This window comes from Hibiscus syriacus, unplaced genomic scaffold (assembly GCF_006381635.1).
Source record: "Hibiscus syriacus cultivar Baekdansim isolate YM2019G1 unplaced genomic scaffold, ASM638163v2 tig00010533_pilon, whole genome shotgun sequence".
Classification (NCBI taxonomy): domain Eukaryota; kingdom Viridiplantae; phylum Streptophyta; class Magnoliopsida; order Malvales; family Malvaceae; genus Hibiscus; species Hibiscus syriacus.
This window is the reverse complement of record NW_024062223.1, coordinates 697,592-715,700: the sequence shown is the minus strand read 5'-3', so window position 1 is coordinate 715,700 and position 18,109 is coordinate 697,592. Positions and strand designations below refer to the sequence as shown.

At 31.7% G+C, this 18,109-nt stretch overlaps 2 protein-coding genes across 2 annotated transcripts; both read right to left on the bottom strand.

The window, feature by feature from the left end:
• Positions 1 to 1,539: 1,539 nt before the first annotated feature.
• Positions 1,540 to 6,500, bottom strand: LOC120204120 (UDP-arabinose 4-epimerase 1-like). Its single transcript, XM_039204208.1, has 10 exons — positions 6,368 to 6,500; positions 5,615 to 5,790; positions 5,220 to 5,344; positions 4,710 to 4,823; positions 4,499 to 4,606; positions 4,293 to 4,384; positions 3,340 to 3,481; positions 3,094 to 3,188; positions 2,609 to 2,738; positions 1,540 to 2,244 (listed from the first exon to the last, which is right to left on the bottom strand). The coding sequence occupies exons 2-10, from the start codon at positions 5,673 to 5,675 to the stop codon at positions 1,873 to 1,875; spliced, it is 1,239 nt and encodes a 412-aa protein (XP_039060139.1). The 5' UTR covers positions 5,676 to 5,790; positions 6,368 to 6,500; the 3' UTR covers positions 1,540 to 1,872.
• Positions 6,501 to 15,712: 9,212 nt separating this feature from the next.
• LOC120203984 (pre-mRNA-splicing factor cwc21-like) lies at positions 15,713 to 16,153 on the bottom strand. Its single transcript, XM_039204102.1, has one exon. It carries the CDS (start codon positions 16,151 to 16,153, stop codon positions 15,713 to 15,715), a length of 441 nt encoding a protein of 146 aa, XP_039060033.1.
• Between the last annotated feature and the right edge of the window lie 1,956 nt (positions 16,154 to 18,109).

Sequence of the window (18,109 nt, the reverse complement as noted above, 5' to 3'; positions counted from 1 at the left end):
CACCATCAATTTTCCTGCCAAAGGTAAAAAAACAAAACAAAGAGGCGTTGAGATTAGCATGTCACTTAAAATCAATGCAAGTCTACTAATATGGATAGGAAGAGAACCATTTCTGCATCTCAGTATTGGGGCAGCAACTAGACAGTAGCATCCTGCGAGTAGCAATAGAATTAAATACGCAACTCCATATTACTTGTGCAGTGTAAGAAGATGAATCGTAGTTTAATCCCACTATGACATGCCATTTAAGGCTCAAGACGAAATCCACTTCAACAAATCCGAAAACATTCACTTATAACGTAGTTTGATAATGAATTCCGATCAACCGAGACAAATCTTACCCACAGTGGCAATCTTGCCACACACGGAAGAGCCGGATGATGACGTGCAAGAACAGAAGATACCATCATCGTCCAGGCACCTTTTAATCCTCTTTGTGAGATATATGTCTTAAAGTCGTTAATCCGACAAAATGATAATATATCGACGAATAAGATCAACAGAAAGTCAAGTCTCTTAGAAAACAAAATGGAAAGCACAGAGGGTTTTGGAGCAAAAGTTTTTTTTTTTTTTTTTTGCTTATCGGTGTCGATCTCGATACCAAGGTTGAAGAAGATGAAAACTGAAGGTAAAATGTATCGCTTTTTCTCTTAGGTGCCCAAACATTTTCTTGAGTTATCGATATACTTAATGTTATAAGTATTACTATTTTGGTTGTCCGAACTATAATGACAGTTAAATTTATAGTTAAATAATACATGTCACGTCCTTTTAATTTTAAAAAATTTTATTTAAAAATAAATTAATATATTTATAAAAAGAAACTCAAAAATTTCAAAATCCTTAAAAAACCCTTAAAACTTTAAAAATTATAATTTCAATTCCTAAACTCACATCGGATGTCGTCGTTCGATATTGATCAGACTTCCACCGGAACCTCCACCCAATCACAAGCCAAACCAGATGAAGGAAACGACAAAATCACGACCCAAAATAACGTCTCCAACAAACTTAAACTCTCAAATTCGCGATACCCAGCCAGACAATCGAACGACGTCCGTGACTCTAACAAGGGAGACGACAATCGGTTAAGGAGATGGAAAGGGCGACATTGACGATGACGGTCGTGGCCAGTAAAAGTGGTTAGGGTTAGGATTAAGGATTTGAAATTTTTAGGGATTTGGGGCTTTTTGTAATTTTAGAAAAAGGGTTTTTTATAAATATAATATTTTTATTTTTTTAAAAAAACTAAATTACCGGAACGTGTCACTTAACGTTATTTTTTAATGGTTGTTACATCCCGAACACCTAAATTGGTAACATCTATAACGTTAGGCACCTGAATGATTAAAAAAAAGTTTGAGCACCAATTTAGGAAAAGCAATATAATTTAAGCACTTATTTTATAATTAATCCTTTTTTCTTATAGATAGATATAATAAAAAAAATTAAAATAATAGAAATTTAGTACATAAAGCTCTTTTTCTTATTTATTATTTATTTTCGCATTTTCTTCCACTAAATTTCAAATTCTTGTAAAAAGGTCCCATGGCTGGTTAATTATAAGTAGGCACAAAGGCAGCCTTATTGAAGGAAATGAAGCAAAAAGAATCACCAAAAGCAATACCTAAGCCTGACCATCAATGTTATTCAACCACCACTATCACTTCAAGTACATATATGATCAACTATCCATATAATGCATAGAACAGCAATGGAAAAAATATTTTTCGATCTCGAAAAATTTCCCTCTCCTCTTCTATGTGATCGATATAATAGAAGAAACGCGGCTGCTGTCGGGGCCATCCGAGGCCTCTCTGTGCTAGCCGTTTCCTGTAAAATGTTGGTGATCCAATGAGGATGCCGTAACACCTAAGAGGCTCCATATCCATCACGATGTGCCTTTTGCCATCTCCATGCGGTCTTTAAACTCTCTGCGAGATTAGTCTGTTGAGCGGTCCAGTTCAACTCACGGTATATCTTAGTCGGGTCGCTGAATACTTCAGCGTAATCTCCTGGTCGGCGGGGAAGATAGTCGACTTTTATCTTTACCCCTGTTGCTTTCTTGCAGGCCTCTACAAACTCCTTCACCGATCTACCTCTCCCGGTGCCGACATTGTAGATTCCTACGTTTCGGGGCTTTGCCTTTTGAAGAGCTTTAACATGAGCATCGACCAAGTCGGTAACATCGATGTAATCTCGTATGCAAGTGCCATCATGTGTATTATAGTCTGTTCCCTTGACCTACACGGAAGACCAAAAACAGGATTAGCGAAATGAGAAATTTAACATTAGAATACAAGCAACGAATGCCACCAAAGTATAAAACAAACATGGTACACTCAAAGCATCAGCATTTACGAAATCGTCATCTACAACAAACATGTTTCAAGCAAAAGATGAAACGTTAAATGTTCATCGAAATATTCGTGGCAGCTGCCGAACCATAGAGTTTTCATTATTTATCTTTGAACATCTCTACTAGTTACATACTGTATATACGATGCAGTATATAACTAGTTGCTCCCTTCTTGACTCCAAGTTTAGCTAGAAAAACAAAGAGATCACTAAAGATGAGAAACATAAAGTGGTAAAAGAAATCGAATACCTTTAGACCTGGAATGATACCACGAGCCGCATCAAAACAAGCACCTGAAATTCGTCCATGCTCACGCAACTCAGGTCTGGGAGCCTCTCCTAATTGTCCATCAGGATCCGACCCGATCACATTGAAGTATCTGAAAGATATTCAACAAAAAAAATATGTGAACTACTAACCAATGGAAAATTGTTGGACTATCGAAAAATACTCGTATGATCAGAACAAGCGACATTCTGAGCTTTATTTTACCAACAATCTTGAACTACAGATTGCCGGCATCACGAATACTTATTTATGCAGCCTAAGCCTTCCGTGTATATGTCTTATATATGCAGGAGATGTGGTTGAAGATGTGGAAGATTCTTTATATTGTTAAGTTCCAAAAGTTATGCATTTTCAGAGAAAGAAAACTAAGGGATAAATCCGAAAACCATGTCAAGAAAAGCTAGCATGGATTACGAAGGTTCACTTTTCGAGACAAATTTACAAACCTTAGGATCATAACAGCCATGTCTGAATTTTTGGAGAAATCCAGGATAATATCTTCTGCCATCTTCTTAGCTTTTCCATATGGATTGATAGGAACCTGAGTTGGTTCGAAACAAACGTTAGTTGTCTTGTATTATAGCCGTAAATGTCTAGATAACAAAGTTAATAAATGAAGATCCTTTAATTTATTAGACTCAGACAAAAACTTAGAAAAAGATAGCTCGGCATAAAACCAACTTTAAACTTGCCTGTGGGGTTACTTCAGTGATCGGCATCTTTTCGGGCTCCCCATACGTGGCACATGTACTAGAATATATCAGAGTCTTAACACCATGAACAGCCATTGCCTCTAACACCACCAAGGTGTTTGAAGTAATGTTGTGATAATATCTGCAAATCAAGGCCAAACAAGCCATAGCGAACGTTTTAGTTTAAATAGTACAGATTAAGAAGTTTCAAATAATATCGAGTAATCAATTGGGCAATAACATTTCACAACCGCAGCTCTAGAAGTCAGTCTTAATTGATTATGATGGATTCAATTCTCCCCGAATCCTTAAAAGAAAATTTATAATAGATTCTGATGCTTTGTCCTGAAAACACGTGTTTTAAAACATCGAGATCTTTTCATTAATGAAAATAGTAAGAGGATATGTAGATGACGATATCAGTGGCAGTGCCAGTAGGTTGCTGGAAAGCAGAAACGGAGGCTGTGGTTGAATAGCAACGTTGATTAGAAAAAGGCATTTAGAAAAGACATAATGAGCAAACCTTCCATTCCAAGGTCAGTTTCTTTTCATTTCGAGCCGTTCGGTTAGAGAAAGAAAGGAAAGTAGACAATTCTAAAAGCTTTCTACATAGATGTCTGGATGTAATCAAGTATTACTCGGTAGAACAAGTCCATCAAGCTGGTGGCAAGTGCAGCTACAAAACTTAAATAAGCAATTAAAATGAGTTGACCTTAGAGGACCGCATTACTGCACTGTAGCATAAGAAAAAAGGGTCCAAGCTTAGGTTTCCCTACACTCATTTTGAGGCATGACAGCACACAGTGAAGCTCTTCAACTAAATCAGCTCTTGTCGAATTATCAATTTTCGTTTAGGTTTAAACATCAAAATGAGCAACCTACTATTTCACAGCTCATCTGACCTATAATAACCATGCTGTCGATGCCAATCATAAATCATAAAGGAGACTTACTTGAGAGGATCCATTGTACTCTCCCCAACATATGCCACAGCAGCAAAGTGCATTACAGCATCAAATGCGTTTTCCGAAAATATTTTATTTACCTTAAATATAGAATCAAGGAAATAAGACACCACATCCATATTTCAAAGCCTTAAAGTGATCATTATTTAAAGAAAATAAAAGAATTTTCATGATAAATTTCACTAAAAGGATACAGCTTTTGCATCACCGAGATCAGCATAAATGAATTGAAGCCTTCCAGGTTCTGGAAATAAGTCTTGCAGAACCTTGACGGCACCTATGTTTCCACGTGAAAGATTGTCCTACAAAAGTGGTACATTCTTCCTTCAAAACCCAGACCAATTATGCACAAGCTGCGAATGATCACAGAAAAAGATAGTTGCGTATCCTGAACTACAAACATACCACAATAGTTACACGGTATGACTCCCTCAGAAGTCGTAAAGCAGCATGTGAACCAATATAGCCAGCACCACCAGTTACAAGAACATGAGTTACGCCTTCTTCTTGTTTGGAGAACTGGAAAGACGAGAGTCAAGAAATTGAAGAAAGAAACGTCAGAAGTTGAAAAAGTATATAACTAAAAACAGCCATTGCTACAGAATCAATAGATGATGATATCAACCATGTGCAAAGGTCTTATAATTGCCGTTGCAGCCCTAGAAATATATCCATACATACACACTATCTAAAATATAAACAATAGCCATAGAAAAAATAATTGTCGGTTGCTCTTCAATTATCAAAGCTAATCAAATATATGAATGACAAACATTTGGAACAATCTTTTTATAACCGATATTCTACAGAGAACAAATAGTTGGAACCATTATCAACCGTTCTCGTGCATTTTAAACTCGGCATTGCGGAATAGAGAAGGAAGTGGGGAAAATAGAGATAGAATCAATAAGGTACCTGACTTGGAGTACCGAATGCAGGGGACTGCTTGAGCATGATAATGCATAAGGCTGTAAGGGCTGCAGCCATAAGGATTTTTCCTACAAAATTGCTCTTCCTTTTGGGATCATGATGTTCCACACCTAAATGCAAAACACGAACAATAATTGTAAATTGGGAAAAATGTTACCAAGATTTCGAAAATAGAAGGTAGAGAGAGAATGAAATGAAGTTCCTTTCTCTTTCTCCCCTTCTTTTTCAAAAATTCAAACTTTCTAAACCAAAATGGAAGGATCAAGTCCCATGACAATGGCATTAACAACAACAACAGAAGCATCAAGAAAAAGGGTATGAATCAAAAAACTAAAAAGAAGACAAATTGGGTCATAATTGAAGAAGAGAGAAAATGTTACCAGCAAAAGGCATAGATCTTGTAGACCTTTGCTGGCTTCTTCCTCTGGCAAAATTTAGCATCTGGGGAAAACAGCTTCTAAGGACTTGTCTTAAGCTGGCGACAACCTGAATTTATGTCTCAATTCCAATGATCCACCAAACACCCTTATTTGGAAATGCTCTTCTGGCAAATCTGCTGCAAAAACCAAAATCAAAACAATAATTAATAATACATTTCTGAAACGTTAAAAGATCCATAAAAGGTAAAACAAAATTCAATAAATACGGGCCCTCCACACATTGAATTTAGAAAACAACAAAAAAACCAATGAATGATAGGCAAAAAGTACTTTTTTTTAAGATTAAAAGCAGAAAAAGAAAACTCAGGCCTTCAAACTCAAAAACAATAAACATCAATCAAAATAAAAACAGAGAATTTGATAATCAATCATTTTATTTCAGCCTTTTACTAATCAGAAACCAACCAGAATCCCAGATAAGAAAACCAAGTCAGACACTCAAATCGTCCACGAAAACAGAAAAGGAAAAAACACCCATCGACGAAATTTGATCGTTCTCAACGAAGAGTAAAACAATTCAAAGCAAAACAAAGAATTTCACCTGAAAATAGAGAGATGGGTTGAACTGGCATCAACAAAAGGATCTAATAAATCATATATACTACATGCAAATGTACAATGCAAGAAATTTGCTTTAATAAAACAAAAAATAAAGCAAAGGGTAGCTTAATTAGAAAGAAGAAGAAAACCCACCCACGATGATTGACGACGTGAGAGCGAAACAGGAGGAAAAGGAAAGAGCAGCAGCCGGTCATACGCGTATGTTTGAATATTAAGAGGAGGAGGAGAAGAAGAAGAAGAATAAATAAATATTTTTTTAAAAATTAAAAATGAAAAAATTGTGAAAAAAGGCGGAATTTTCTCCTTGTCCATGGGTGATGACAGGTGCCAACTGGTGAACCGATGAATCCAAACCAAAGTTCAGACTTTGGGATTAAAGGTGTCTGTGTATTGAGGTGTAGTTTTATACGTTATAAAATATTGGCCAAATTCAATAGAAGGTCCTTGTACTGTGTATTTTTGGTGGATTTAATCCCTCTATTAATAGTTTGATCATTTTCTAATTTGGCTTAATACACTTTTAGGTTCCTAAACTATATCTCAAATTGAGTTTTGGTGCCTAAAGATTTTTCGCTAAAAATAGGTTTCTAACATTTTTAACGTTACACTTTTAGGTATCTAGATCGTAACGGTCGTCAAATTTGATCGTTATCTGACACATGTCATGCACATAAAACTCAATCGGTGGTGACCCTTCGTCGTTGTCGGAGGTGGAGGATGAGAGGGAAAAGGATGATGCAGGGGTTTGATTTTTTGAATTTTTTTAAAATAATATTTTTATTATTAAAAAATAAAAGTGTATTAAAAAATATAACGGTAGGCACTTAAAGTGTAACGGAAAAAACATTAAGCACTTATTTTTAACGAAAAATTTTATAGGCGCCAAAAATCAATTTGAGATATAATTTAAACACTAAAAGTGTATTAAACCTTCTAATTACAAAATATAAATTAGATTTTAGGGAAATATATACAATATGAATGGAAATTTTTTATGTGTAGTATGTATATATATATATATATAATATTATTTTTGTAAATATGTCAAATAATGAATTATTATTTTTAAAATATTTTGAGTTTGATTAGATTAAATAAATTTATTATAAATTTGTTTCCGACTATTTTCTCTCAATATTTGTCATGATTAACTCTGAACTCAAATCTTTTAATAAAAATAATCTTATAAAACTCAGTCGGGTCAAAATCTGTTGAGTTCGTTTTATCTGACACATGTCATGCACATAAAACTCAATCGGTGGTGACCCTTCGTCGTTGTCGGAGGTGGAGGATGAGAGGGAAAAGGATGATGCAGGGGTTTGATTTTTTGAATTTTTTTAAAATAATATTTTTATTATTAAAAAATAAAAGTGTATTAAAAAATATAACGGTAGGCACTTAAAGTGTAACGGAAAAAACATTAAGCACTTATTTTTAACGAAAAATTTTATAGGCGCCAAAAATCAATTTGAGATATAATTTAAACACTAAAAGTGTATTAAACCTTCTAATTACAAAATATAAATTAGATTTTAGGGAAATATATACAATATGAATGGAAAATTTTTATGTGTAGTATGTATATATATATATATATAATATTATTTTTGTAAATATGTCAAATAATGAATTATTATTTTTAAAATATTTTGAGTTTGATTAGATTAAATAAATTTATTATAAATTTGTTTCCGACTATTTTCTCTCAATATTTGTCATGATTAACTCTGAACTCAAATCTTTTAATAAAAATAATCTTATAAAACTCAGTCGGGTCAAAATCTGTTGAGTTCGTTTTATTTAATCATCTCTTATGTCACATGCTAGCTTTAAGTATCTAAATAAAAAAATTTGTATTTTAAATATATATTTTAATACAAAAATACTTTAAATGTCCAAATAAAAAGTATTATATAACTTAAATATCTATTTTTAAAATAAACCATTTTAACCTACAATTTCCTTGAATAGCTTCATACCATCAAAGATTTCGTAGGTCATATTAGTATATATTGTTATTATTTCCAAACCTATTAAAGTAAAGGGTAAACTATATTTAGTATCTCAACTATCAGTTTTGTTTCTTTTTGGTCACTCAATTGTTATTTTTCTCAAAAGCATACCTAATGTAATGTTTAGTTTCATTTTGGTCACATATCGTTAAAAAAGTAACAAAACTACTAATATGGTATTTTTTTAACTTTTTCAATGATGTTGCATTACCTTATGGTGACACATCAACATCAACGTTAATTTTTTAAGAATAGGTGACCAGAATGTAACGTCAGATATGATTTTGAAATAAAAAATGGTTAAGTGACCAAAATGAAACAAAAGTGATAGTTTGAGTACTGAATGTGTCATTTACCTCTAAATTAAACCAAGTGTCTAGACTAAAATATATATTGTCAATTAATAGCAAGAACCAATGATGGTGATATGAATAGGGAATAAGGTGCACATAAAATAAAGTCAGAAACGATGGTGGTGGGACTATGTCCCCTCTACATATTTATAGGACCCAACGTGACCTTTAAGAAATAGGATAAATTACGTATGTGGTTTTTAAACTATTAATTTTAATTTATTTTAGTATCTAAACTTTTAATTTTTTTCAAAGTCATGCCTAACATTCAATTTTCATTTTATTTTAGTATCCTGTCATTAAAATATTAACGTGTTTAGTACCTAAACTATTAATTTTGGTCTGTTTTAGTACCTAAACTTTTAATTTTTTTTAAACTTAATGTTAAATTTTGAACGAGGTACTAAAATGAAACAAAAACTAAAGTTTTTAACGGTGAGGTACAAAAATGAAACAAAAACTAAACTTTACGTATGGTCTTGAAAATATTAAAAGTTTAGATACTAACAAGGATCAAAATTGATATTTTAAGTGCTAAACGCGTAATTTACCAAAGCAATCCCCTAATTACATGCTTCTACATTTTTATTAAGATATTTAAATTTAATTAATAATTAATTAATATAATAGAACACGATATTAAATTTTTTAAATAAAGTTACAAATTTAAATTATGATACTATAAATAAAATAAATTAATTAATAAGAGTTAATTCAAGTGGTAAGTAGTTTGATATTGCTTAAGTCTCGAGTTCGAGTTCTTATGCATATAAAAAATTCGTTGAAAGAGTCACCCACCAATATCAGATGTACAACATTGGTCGATCCGAATTAAATATATTCTTCTTATAAATTTTATTTTAAATTGTATGTATTTTGATCACAATTGAAGCCTGAAATTTCTCCCATCCACTTCTCAGCTGAATTGACATTTTTTGTCATTTTGCAATTCTTTGGGGACTTATTTGTACTATTTGTTTATTAATTAGAAAGGAATCTGAAAAAGTCCACAATGAAGACAGACAGTGGAGTACCAAATAATCAATAGTTGTTGTATCTAACAAGTTTGACAATACACTGCCACCTCAAATCTCCTTTCCATTCTTTATTCTTTTTTACACTAGGGGATGAAATATTTTATTTTGGGGAAATAACGCTTAAGTCCCTCCCATTTCTAAAATGGGTAAATTACACGTTTGATAATTGAACTTTACTATCTCTCCTATTTCACACACTATACTTAAATTTTTCAATTTACTCACTAAATTTTATAGATTAAATTTTTTTGGTCACCCACCATTAAATTATTAAACGACGTTAAGACATGGCAACTTACATCAAAACGACGTCATTTTGAGTTCCTTAAAAAAATAAATTTTAGACTATAACAATGTTGTTTTGATTAAAATACAGTCATGTCATAACGTCGTTAATTATTTAACGACATAATGAAAAAAAATCAATCTATAAAGTTCAGTGGGTAGATTGAAAAAAATTAAAAGTATGGTGAGTGAAATAGAAGATAGAGTAAAGTTCAATTACCAAACGTGTAGTTTACCCTTCCAAAATTGGGTGAATTGATATATTTTTTGAAAAAAATGATTAAATTTATTGAAGAAATACCTAGGTTAAGTTTGTTGATTTATGACTATAAAAAGTTATAAAATAATTATGGGTGTTAACAAAAGTTATATATTAATCATTTGTTTAGAATGAAAATGGATTAATATGAATTAAATTAATAGAATACAAAAAATTAAGAGTTATTTTTTATTAATATGAAGTAAGTATAAGGTAGTATTGATTCAAATATAACTCTTAATCATTTAACATTTAATATTCACATCTCCGATAGTCTTGGTTCTCGAACCCGAGACCCAAAAAAAAAAAATTCATTTATCAATCAGATCGTTTGGTTCATACAAGAGATAACTGTTTAGAATACGATCATTTAATAATATTTCATAGCTTACAACGACGGCAGAATATAAGAAGGACTAGTGGGGCCCAGGCCCGGTCCTGATATTTTAAGGGCTCTAGGCCAATACGTGATGACAAGAAGACAAATGGGGGCTCACACCTGATTCTCCTCCCAATCATCAAAATGGGACCTACTGAATTACCATGTTTCTGAGTATTTGAAATAAAAAAATAATGTTTAATTTTTTTTAATTATTAAACTTAAAAATATTTTCAAAAATAGGCCCATTATATTGTGTGTGCGAACACCGAACATTATACGTGTAATGTAAGATAAAAATAGTCAATATCACAGTTTACTATAAATATCACATTTTACTATAAAAATCAATGACATTTACCATGTTTTCGATTGTTTGAAATAAAATAATGATGTTTAAAAATATTTTTTAATTATTAAACTTAAAAATACTTTTAAGAAGGGCCCCTCCAAACCTGGGCCCTAGGCGGTCGCCCTCCTCGCCTATGCTCAGGATCGGCCCTGGTGAGGCCATACCCCTCAAATTTTGAGAAAATATTATTTAGATTCTTAAAATTAAAAAAGAAGATCTGTCCTCCAAATTTTTTTAAAAAAATAGATTAAACTTTGAAATTTTTAGTGTTTTTAATTAAAACCCTCCTATAATATTTAAAAATTCTCATTATGTCTCTTAAAATTAAAAAAAATAACTAGAACTTAATTTTTTTAAAATATATATAAACTAAACTCTTCAAAAAATTTAAACATTTTAATTTTAATATATAATTTTTTAAACATTTTAAATTAACCCCTCAAAATATATCACCAAATTCCGTGGCCACTTATAAGTTAATTTTTTTTTCTATATTCAAGAGATCTATAGAGTTTAAGGGAACCCGACATGATCCGAATGTGTTGGAAAGATTGGACCCATTACCAAAAGGACCTCCCCTAGGTGTAGGTTGCCACGTTATTGCATTTTTTGGGCAAACCTCAGACAACTATAAGTAGGGTAAAGTTCATAAATGGTCCCCGAGTATAAGATATTATTTCATTGAATTCTCTAATTATTAAAAGTTACAAAATGATCATCTACTTATAGGGTGTTACTTTGCTGAATCTCCGACTATTAAAAGTTAGAAAATGATCATCTGACTATTCATAGGTTACAAACTCGTCATTTTTCATTAAAAATTTGAAACTTGTCCGAATTAAGTGTTAACCTATAAGCTAAGCTGAGATATGATAAAATCATTTTTTTGGTGAAGAGGTAGGGATGGGCATGGGACTTAAACCCGACGGGTTCTGACCTGACCTGACCCGGTCGAGTCAGATTTTTTTTTAAAAATCGGGTTTGAGTTTAGGGTGAAAAATACGCTACTCAACCAAAAAAAATATAATTTTACCTTATATATTTAGGAATAATTACAATAATACCCTCTATATATTATTTTTTCAATTAAGTCGCTATTTTTATTATTATTTCGGGTCGAGTCGGGTCGGTTTTAGGTTATATATCGGGTCGGGTGAAATCTTGTTTCATGCGGGTAGGATCTCGGGTGGAGGAGTCATTGTTCTCGGGTCGGGTCGGATGGACCAAAAATTCGACTTAACCCGACTCATTCCCATCCCTATGAAGAGGGGATATTATCATAGCCTCGTTAAAAATCCCTCTAAACCTAGTTGAGGGAAAAGAGTACCCATAATAGTATTACAAGAAAGCGTACAAGAAAAACTCAATGGACCCTTTCTCCATGTTTTATCGCATTTAAAATGTTCGATTCAACCACGATATTGTTGTTTTTAAGCATTGGCTCGACGATATGATGTAAACATATATTCGACTCATGAAATACAACTCAAACAATTATGTAGCAGATTTTATTATATCTTAGTAAGTAAGTTAATGTCCAACTCAGATGATCGTCAGTTTTTTAACGAAAAAAGACGAGTTCGGAACATATAAATAATCTTGTGACTATTTTGTAACTTTTAATAGTCGATAGATTAAACAAAACAACACCTTTTAATCACGAGATCATTTTGTAACTTTGAGTCCTCTAAAAAATATAATTTGAAAACTAAAGAAATGATTATACTTCATCACAAATTTATAATAATAAATAGCATCCTTAATTAATTAGTATAGTCAAATAAAAAATGTTTAAGGAATAATGATACTTTTATCCTTTTTTTATAAAAGTTAGTTTAGTTGTTTTTTTATCATTAATGTTTTTATTAAACTAAATTATTTTGGGTAAAGTATACATATGCCCCCTTGACTATAGTTGTTGCTTTGTGGAATCATTCGACTATCAAACATTACAAAATGGTCTTTCGACTATAGGATGTTGCTTTTTTAGTCTCTCGACTATTAAAAATTACAAAATGATCACCCGATTATTCATTATGTTCCAAACTCGTCATTTTCTATTAAAAAGCGACGATAGTTCGAGTTGGATGTTAATTATTTTGAGATTCTATTTTCAATTTTGATCATATCTCAGGCAACATATTAACAACATCTAGCTCAAATTATCATCAATTTTTAATGAAAAATGGTGAATCTGAAAAATAATGAATAATCAGGTGACTATTTTGTAACTTTTAATAGCCGAGTGGCTCAACAAAGTCACAACCTATAATTAAGGGACCGTTTGTATACTTTACCCAAGTTTTTTTTAAAAAAAATAGCAGATCTACTAAACTATTTTTTTATAAACTAAGAAATAACTCAAACTAAAGCTTCTATAATCCTCCTTCCTCTTGGAGCATCCCTCACAAACTAAATTATTATTTTTTGAATTAATCACTGGTATCTGATCTATTGATCGACTAATCCAAATCAGGTACTGCAGAGGCGAGGGCGACCCTCCCAACCCAGTTTGCTCCATTTGCAAACGCCAGGATTCGAACCCTTAAACTTACTTAAGGGACCTAGTACCTCATCCCACTAAACGTGTTTAGAAGATTTAACACTTTATCACATCAAATTAATCGATAATTAATTAATTAATTTTTTATTTTATTGCTAATAGGTTATGGAAGGCCCCATGTTCGATAATTATGTGACTATTCTTAATGTGATTAATAATGTAGGGTAGGCCAGGCCCCATGTTAGGTTTAGGGAGCAATCCATGAAATTTCACATGGGTTGACTTTTACCAAGAAAAGAAGATTCAAGAACTAAGAATTTATCAAGTTCAATTAAAAATATAATTTTAAAAATATCAAGTTTACTTAAAAATATAATTTTAAAAATATCAAGTATAATTAAAAGAATATCATTTTAAAATGTCAAGTTTACTTAAAAATATCATTTGTTATGCCATTTAAACACCAACATATGGTTTTAGTACTTTGTCAGAAGTGGTTGAGATTCAAGAATCTGAGCTTGTAAGAGATTCAAGAATCTGAACTTGTAAGGTCAAATTCGAATCTTATCACCGTTATTCTTGGTGAACAATATGTAAATTCCTATGTAAATCACAATTGGGTCTTAGATATGCTCTGGCCCTGGACTGGGGAACCATCCATACCTAGACTTTTCCTTTTAAAAAAATGATTTTAATACTTTGATTCAAAACTCAATTAAAAAGTGTGAAACATACAATAATACTTGTATTTTATAAAGAAAAAAATCTAGGTTTTATCATTTAGGGGGTTAAATTGTAATTGTATTATATAATAATTTATAATTTTATACATTTTGAAGATAATATATTATAATTTCATAGATATAGGGGGTTTATGGCCTATCAAGTATCAACCCTCCTATATTCGTCTATGCACGTTACATTCATGTCAATATTTAATGTTTAAGTAAATTGTTAGGCCAACGAAGGAAATTAAAAGGATAACATTATGTTTGTGTTCTACTCGTTTATTTTTTAATATGTTCGTATTTAATTTGTGTTCATTTAAAATTCTAATATTATTCTAATATTTATTTATTTATTTTTGAAGTCGTAGACATTCAACTAATTTAGTGTTGATAAAGATATTTGTTTATATTTTACTTTTAAGGGAAAATGGATGCGAAATCCTTGTACTTAAAAAAAATTAATGTATCATCGTATTATTTTTTTCTTTTAATGTGGTCCTCCAACTCAAAAATAAAAAACTCATTGTAGCATCTTTGACCAACGTTTTGTCATTGACCTATGACTCCATATATTCCTGCTGATCTGACACGTCAATCACGTTAAAGCCCTCAGTTAATATTGGTTGGGCGCCTTTTGAGTTTGCATCAACTTAGGTGAAAATTTAATAATTAAAAAATAATGTGTCACATCATTAAAAGAAAAATATTGATCTATTTGACATGTCATGTCAACAGAAATTAAAATAGTCGTTGGTCAATGATGAAAAATATTGATACATAATAAAAAAATTAAAAAAGATGACTACATTGAGAAAAAAATAGTTCAAAGTGACAAAGTTTGAGTGCACTCATCAAACAACACATTTTCATAAAAGAGTAATGATGAAATCACACATTTATCTCTTAAGCTCTTTAGATTTTACGGTTTGAATTGTAAAATTTATAACGTGTTTAATTTAGTTCCTACATTCATTAATATAAAATTTATAATGTGTTTAATTTAGTTTCTACCATTGGTAAATAAGTCAATAAACGAGTTTATTTATGAACATAAACAATTCTAACACAATTTCATTTGCGATTGTTCATTTATTAAACGAGCATAAAAAATTTATTCATACTCGTTTATTTAGGTTAATAAATGAACATAAACAAACATTATACAAACAATTCATCAAACGTTTTTTATTTACATCTCTATTTAAATATAATAAATTTAAACATGTATTATTTATAAAATTTATTTAATTAAAAAGTATAAGAAAACATAGTAAAAAAATATTGGTGTATTTTTGTATACCGTTTTTGAATCGTTATTTTTGTTGAATACACTAAAAACACATTACAAAATGAAAGCCCAAACCCGATTGTATACCCGACTACTTGTTTACTCAACCGACCCGACCCAATTACCCATGACCCTAAACCTTAACCTAATTAAACCCTGATGTTTCCGGCAGCCGCCGCCGCCGCCGAGCTTAACATCTGCAAACCCTAATGATCATCCACATCCAATGCATCAGAAACAGGAAAATCTCAATTCGGAAAGCCATGTCGGCGGTCAAATTCCTATTCCGAGAGCAGCCCTAAAGGTCTCCATCTGCTTCTCCTTCCTCGCAACAACTCGGTGAGTCTGCGTATCCGAAACCCTAAGCAGAAATCATGAGTAGACGTATCTATAACTTCTCCTTCCTCCTCTTGCTGGGCATCTTCGAGAGCTTTCCTGGCTTCGGCAATCTTATCGGCGATCTCAGATTCGGTGTAACCTTGTTCGGTGAGTTTATCTTCCAAAATCAAAATCTTGACCTCAATCTGACGCTTGCGATCATGCTCGAGGATTTCCTTGTTCGGTTTCTTGGCGGTGAGACCGGCGGTGACTTGATCGGCGTCGAAACGTCCGGTGGAATCGGTTACCCGGTTCGTTTTCGGCTTCACGAAGAATTTGTTGCTCTGAATGTAACCATTGGTACCAGACCCTCGAGGGGTGGTGAGTCCAATCCCGTTATACATTTAGGACATTTTTTTAAAAACCCTAACTCAATTTCTGGCGATTTTCCTTCTACAGATGTACGAAGAAGATGATAAACGAATGCAGAATAACCTATTTCGTATCTAATTTATAGTAAACAAATGCCGGCGTAAACCATGAAAATACCCTTTACTATATGGGTAAATTACACCGTTATCATTTAACTATCTTCTAACTCCTATATTGATCATTAAAATTTGAAATTTTTTAATTTAATCACCTAACTTTTTGAAATACTCTTGTTCTGTTCACTTAAATTTATTTTATTAATATATTTATATGAAATATCATTTTTTATTATTTTATTAAATTATACTTATATTGAATTGTTAAAGAAAATAGTTAGATAAAATATTGAATTATACTTATATTTTCTTGAATTACACTTTTACATATTTAAATTATAATTTCAATATACGAACTGAACAACCTCAATTGCGAAAGGATTGTTATTATTTCTTGAGATCTTTGATTTAAATACCAAGTATGTTAGAAATACGAACGTTTAATGTCATAGCAGACCACTATGGTAACTAACTCATCATTAACTATATTTTCCAAAAAAACCCTGTATTTAATGGCATGTCTTCTTCCTCGATAGAGCATCTCTCAACTACTTCGTCCGGCGACAAACTCTGGTTAACTTTTGACGATTTGTCTGACATTCTTTCTTCCTAGTTTTGGTCTGACTTAATATGCTTACGGTTTGTTGAAGATTGTGCCTCTGAGCAGAGGCGTGGCTGAGGGTGTACAGGAGGGGCGACCGCGCAGGGCCCCCAAAAAATAAGGCCTCCGAAATCGAGTATATCTATGGTGACGTTTTTTCAATAAACACCACTATAGATGGACCAATTGCGGCGTTTGTAAAAAAAACACAACTATTGTTGTGGTTTTTATTGAAAAACGCCACTATAGATGGACCTATTGTGGCGTTTGTCAAAAAGCGCCACTATTGTTGCCCCGAAATCGAATATATCTAGAAAATAGGGATCTCTTTATAAGAATTTGTACAGGATCCCCGACAACCTAGCCACGACCCTGCCTCCGAGAAACCCAACTCTCTTGCCCTGATAAGGTGGATTACACCTCCAACTTTCGGTTGCACCACCTCTTTGATTCTCTCAGCCTCACCTGTTGCTATTACTAAAACACTTTTGGTTTTACACAGTTAGATAGAGAAAAATCAAATATTTGTCAACTGATTTTTTTAATCGTAACCGAGCTGATTTTTTTCAAAATTTGTTTAATAATCGATTAACCAAATCAATCAAAATTTATAAATAATATATTACATATTAAACATTTAATATTTTTTATTTATACAATTAATTTAATTAAAATCGAAGTTTAAATACTTCTATTAATTAAATAAATAAAATTGGATTTTTGGTCTACAAGCATTAACACTTAGGCATTTATTTAATTATTAGATGATTGTCATGTTCGACGAGTATCGTTGAGTACTGTTAATGATGAACATCGTTGACCATAATTAATTTAATTTATAAAATTTAAAATTCTAAAATACTTTACGTTATTGAATCTAATACTAACTCCTAAATTAAAAATCCTAAATATTTTTTTTCTTGTGATATTTATATCTATCATTCTTTTCAATTTATTTAGTTGGGATTTTATCTTTTATTATATATCTTATTCTTTAGTGGTTAGTTTGCATACTTCGATAATTTTAGATGACAATAATTTTAGCGGCTACAAAGATCATTTCAGCATAGTTCAATGACCATTTATATAATGACATAATATCAAAAATGGCCCTTAACATTTATCAAAATAGTTATTTTGGTCCTTATTTTTTTTGAAGCATTTTAGCCCTCAATGTTTCACTTTGGGATAAAAGTTATCTCTATAGATGAAAATTATTAGTTAACACAAGATTAATGCTCTAAAACAAGAGCTTTTTTAACTTAAAATGA